Raw genomic sequence first — 5,451 nt, forward strand, 5'->3', positions numbered from 1 at the left:
TTTGAAATTTACAAAACAACAATGTAATGTTATAACTGATTTCTATAAGCATAAGTTGTTCGTTAATTATATTAATAATGTTGTAAAGATTGTGGAAGTTTTAGCTTTCATTTCGCATTTTTGTATGGGCGGTTCCATGCAGTATTTATTCCTTCATGAAAACTAAATATATTATGAATAACCCTAAGGATAATATAATGTTGTTTTCACTATCCACTATCATCTATAACTCATATATATATTTAGATTCCCTTTCAAAATTTAATCATGTTTAGATCCAATTGGTTGCTCGTTTAGGGCACAGTCATTTTTTTTACTTGAGAACTACATATCAAGGAATGGCACCTGTCACATTGAAGATTCCATTTAACACAAAAATTTACCATTGCATATTTAAATGCTGTCTTTCTTTCATAACTAGATGTGATTTGATTAATACAAAATAAAAACATTTTGCTTATTTTGATTTATCAACTAGATGTGACCTATGTGGAAATGTGACCGATGTGGAAATCGCAATACTTATATTGTAAATATGATATCTTTGATTATTAGTTTCCATGGAGGCATTTGATACTTTATATATGTCTTGTTTATGAGGTATGTTATTCATTTGGTTATTCATATGGTTTGTAAGCCAGCAGCATGGATCCTGACCAGACTGCGCGGATGGTCGCAAACGCATGATTTTGGTTTTGTCATGGCGCGGCTCATATTAGTGTGCCTGCTTTCCACTGTTCAGGGATGTTAGGAACAATGCTCATATAAGCCTATGTATTTAAGTAAAATGCCGGTATAACTAAATTGCATCAACTTTTATTTACTATATTTCAAATATATTGAGTATTAAGTATTAAGTATTGCTACGTTGGGGAAATATATTTATTAAGGGTTTGAATCAAAATTAAATAGTTTTTCTTTGGTTTTATTTTCATGAAACATTTTCATGTTTGTTTTAGTCTCCAAGCACACATGAACAAGTTTGTTTGATTTTAAACGATTAAATGTGATTTAAAACGATTAAAGTAAGTCCATATCCTAATCTACATCCAAATTAAGCTTAATTCATTCAAAATTTAGCCGATCCTTGGACTTTATAACGCAGAAATTCCAGTCAATCAACCATTAACATTTTAAAATGACCTTTTTTAAAACCAACATATTAGAGCTAAGTGTAGGGTTTGGTACACCATTAACCGGTTTAAATTCCAAAGCAGTTCCATGGCGGCGCCCCTCCGTATTCCTCAGTTGTATGTCTTGTACAATCGTGTAACACTTTTGCGTCACTTCTGGTTCTTTCGTCTTCGTAAATATCTTCCCTTTCCCTTATGTTTTTTCTCCAGTTTTACGAAACCCCTATCCCGTCCTTCGGGGCTTCTCCCCCTTCATCCTTGTCCTTTTGTTCTTGTTTTTTTTTTAAATAAATTTTCATTTTTGGTTGCCTTTGTTGGTTTCTATAATTCCTGTTTTATAGTGATGCCCCATAGGTACGTTTTTGTGTGTGTGTTTTTTGTGTTGTTTTTATTTCTGTTTTTGGCCGTGTGCCCTGCCCTGTTTGGTGTCCTGCTGGGCTCCTTGCCCGTGGTCATCTGCTGGTGAATGTGTTCATTGAATGTCGCCCTTCCTTGTTGATTTTGTTTTTCATTTTTTTTTTGTAGTACATATTCTGCGTAAATTTCATTAATTCATAAATGGTTAATCTATACATGTATAATCATAATAACATTGAAAAGGCAACAACACCATTTCCTTGGAAATTTAATCAGAAGGTCAAAATGAAATAAATCGTTCATTCAGTTTCATAAGTGTAGATCTACAATCGGTTGTTATTTACAAAAATATACATAAAACACGAAATATAACGATACCAATATTATAACACTAGCTCAGTTTATCAATACATGCATATACAAATGTAAACATATTTATATTTTATAGCCTCATCCACATACATTTGAAAAATAAGGCTAAAATATTTTTTTTAAAGCACGTGCGTGTCTTTTTCTAAAATATTACAATAGAAATAACATCTGTACAAGAATTGCCACTGAATTTTTAGATTAAAGTAAGTACTTATATCAAATAGTAATATGATAACAAATAATAAAGTTTTGACTTACAAAACAATGAAGAAAGCAAAACAACATAAACTGACCAGCAACAAATAAACAAATAATACTGAAATGAAAAAAAATTGCACTAATGTAAAAAATTATAATGATTGCAATAAGACCACGTGTAATTAAAAATATCTAACGAGCAAATACCTGGATATTGTTATTTCTAACCAAAATTAAAACACAAATCAACAACTTTGCACAATACGGGACCCTTATTTTTTTACCAAACAAGCAACATACTTATGATCAACACCATTTTGTTTCAAGTTATTCGCCGACTTTCTAACATTCGTATTTTGCCAGTACACTGTACTTTATTTTACAAGGAACAATCTTTCTCATCGTCCCTGCGCTAACTTTCATGTGAATTTGTACACACGTATCTGGTCGCTTAAAGTAAAGTTACTGAGGTACAAAGTGTCAGATGCATCAAAATAACAAATAGCCTGGCAAAATTCGCCACCTTCCTTCCGTCGCAGCATAATCTTCAACTTATTGCATTCCGACGAGATCAGGTGAACGCTATGACCGTGCGAGCTACACACAAGAAGAGAACCATCTCTACACACGACTAATCCCCTTGGACACCGTAACTCCGTGTCCTTATAAGTAGCGAGTATTTCACCATCGTATGCAAGTCGTGTTACCGAATGTTTCTCATTATCAGAGACATATACACTTTCACCGTCTGAACTGGACATGACATAGTAAGGCCGTTCAAAAAGGGGAATTCCTGACGCATCTGCTTTTAAACAACGCAAAACCTTCCCGTGTAGATTCATGATCTCAACTTTCGAAGGGTCGTCGTACGATACAACAAGATTGTCATTGTTGTAGGCAATTCCTCGACATCTGCCCACAACATCAATACTGTGACCTTTCGTAAAGCCGTTTGTTTTGTTAAGAAACTGAATCTTGTTCTCGCTTGTTACTGTAACTGCAATCTGGTCTTTTGAAATTTGTGCAAGATCCCAAGGAGGGGATGCTAGATGGATTTCTGACAACACAAGTGCGGTTTTTACGTCCACCAGTTTAACCGAATTGTTTGCCCAATCTGCACAAGCAATTATTCCGCTAGAAATCACAATTATGCTGGTAATGTAACAATCCTTTTTATCAGTTTTAGATTTCACTTTGATTTCTCCTCTACCGTTATACGCCATGTCGTATAAATTCTTTTTGTCTAAGTGAAAAGAAGGTTCCGTAAGCGTCACTTCTAGTTTCCCTATAGCTTTCCTAGACACAACCATATCCCTGATGGCTTTACTTCTTTTAAATAAACACAGTTGCAGTTTAGTGTCACCATTGTCTGACTTTAACTCTTGAATAATACCCTTTAAATGTGAACTTGTTTCATTTGCTGTTAGAACCATGTCAGCAGATAGTCTCTCGTGAGATTTTAGACTAGAATTCACTGTATCTAACTCGTACTGCATGGTTTTAAATTCAACATCTAACTTTTTTATTGCTTTCTCATTTTCCTGATTTATATTGTGACATCTTTCTAGCAGATTCCGCTCCATTTCGTCTAAATATGCATCGATGTCTTCACGGTACTTTTTAATGTCTCTAACAGCGTCGGTATAAGCGGTTGTAACTTCTCTACTGTTGTTATCTATTTCTTCTTTTGTCGTTTTCACCACAGTGAGAAGCTTTTCAATTCTCCTAACGAACGCTTTGTATTCATCCCTACTGGCGCTTGATGCGTGGTTAGCCTTACATATTGTGTACCCTTGAATATTAGACTTTTCCTTTCGGTTAAAATCTTCCATTATTATTATTAATTTAAAATGTGCTATTATTTTAATTATGTAATTTATAACTTGATCTACACCGTTTTGAATATATCCTGATTTGCTGTCACTATTTCAATATGAACACATATTTGATCTGATAAGTTTAGTAAGAACCATTGTTTAATTATTGTCAGTTTACCTTTAATTTCTGATTATCACTATTTTACGCGATAAAATTAACATTAGAAACAATTGTTTTTAAATGGTATTATTATTTATCTGCTGTAAATCTCGCGCCGGGCTATCATATTTCAGAAGTCAGTTTAACTAGCACACGTGAGTGACTACTAAACGTCACGGCATAATCCTGCGACTTAATTGTAAAGTATCCAAATATATGTACTTCTTTAACCATATATCCGATTATAAAAGCATTAACTTTGAAAACATTTGCGCACAAATGTTAAAACCATATCCCAAGACAAGTATTTAGTGTTGTCCGAGTCATATCAACATATTACATACCACGGGTTTAACATGATCGAACTCTTAGTTTGCAGAAGAAACGTGCGAAGTTTGAAAATTTTGAAAAATATGGCATAAACTTCAGAATATATTATTTTAATTGATTGTTTAATAATGGCACATACAAAATATATATACATTGTACATGTATATCGTTATATGAGTTTTATGATTTTGACCGATGACAGATTGGTTGTTTAGTAAGGGAATGTTGCATTTCTCTTTGATTGGCAGAAAAAAAACAACAACAAAAAACACCACAATAATTTTTTATATAATAATCGTCTTCTTAAAACTCCGATTTCAACCAAACTTGGCAGGATTGTTCCTATGGTGAAGGGCTTCTAAAGTTGGTCCCATGCAGAAATATGGTTCCCATGGAAACAATAAGACAACACTTAAAATATCAGCTTCCCTAGAACATAGATATCTGTGAGCAAGGCACAAAAAACAACAACAACAAAAAACAAAACAATTCAAAACTACAAAGGCTAGAGCTTACATATTGGCAAACAACATTGTATCATGGACCTCTACCAAGATTGTGCAAATCATATATATGAGGTTAGAATTGGCCCGGCTCGAGGAGGATCATGAGTTTTCCCAGTTAGCAAATAACGAAAATAAAAAAAATATTCTCCTTCAAACTAAAAGGGTTAGAACTTAGATACATTGTCATTACCTACGGCATGAAACCTACCTACCTACCTACATGTAAATTTTATAAATTGATGGAACATAATTTAATCATGGAGCTTTATTTTACCAGATAAGTAGATAACATCTAACTAGAGCTCTGTGTCCTGATTTAATTTTATAATGTCCCGGTACAGAGATACGGCATTTAACGGACTACTGTTTTATAATTTTAATTTGTTGAACGCTGGCTGTAGTAATCTTGAGCATAAGTCTTGTTTTTCAAACCGTGGTTACTCCCCTTACACTTACGGTAGGATAAGGTAGTTACTTCCCTTACATTCACAGAACGACACTGCAGTTACTTCCCTTACAATATAGTACGACATGTTTAGGAAATTAGGGGGAATTTGAGAAGCAAAAGCAGCTGTTGA

At 33.7% G+C, this 5,451-nt stretch overlaps 1 protein-coding gene across 1 annotated transcript; it reads right to left on the reverse strand.

Annotated features, from left to right (window-relative positions):
* Nucleotides 1-2,479: 2,479 nt before the first annotated feature.
* Nucleotides 2,480-3,892, reverse strand: LOC132760000 (uncharacterized). The gene has a single exon (XM_060751885.1). It carries the CDS (start codon nt 3,890-3,892, stop codon nt 2,480-2,482), a length of 1,413 nt encoding a protein of 470 aa, XP_060607868.1.
* Between the last annotated feature and the right edge of the window lie 1,559 nt (nt 3,893-5,451).

Source organism: Ruditapes philippinarum, unplaced genomic scaffold (assembly GCF_026571515.1).
Source record: "Ruditapes philippinarum isolate M1 unplaced genomic scaffold, ASM2657151v2 ctg339_1_1_1_1, whole genome shotgun sequence".
In the NCBI taxonomy this organism is placed as follows: domain Eukaryota; kingdom Metazoa; phylum Mollusca; class Bivalvia; order Venerida; family Veneridae; genus Ruditapes; species Ruditapes philippinarum.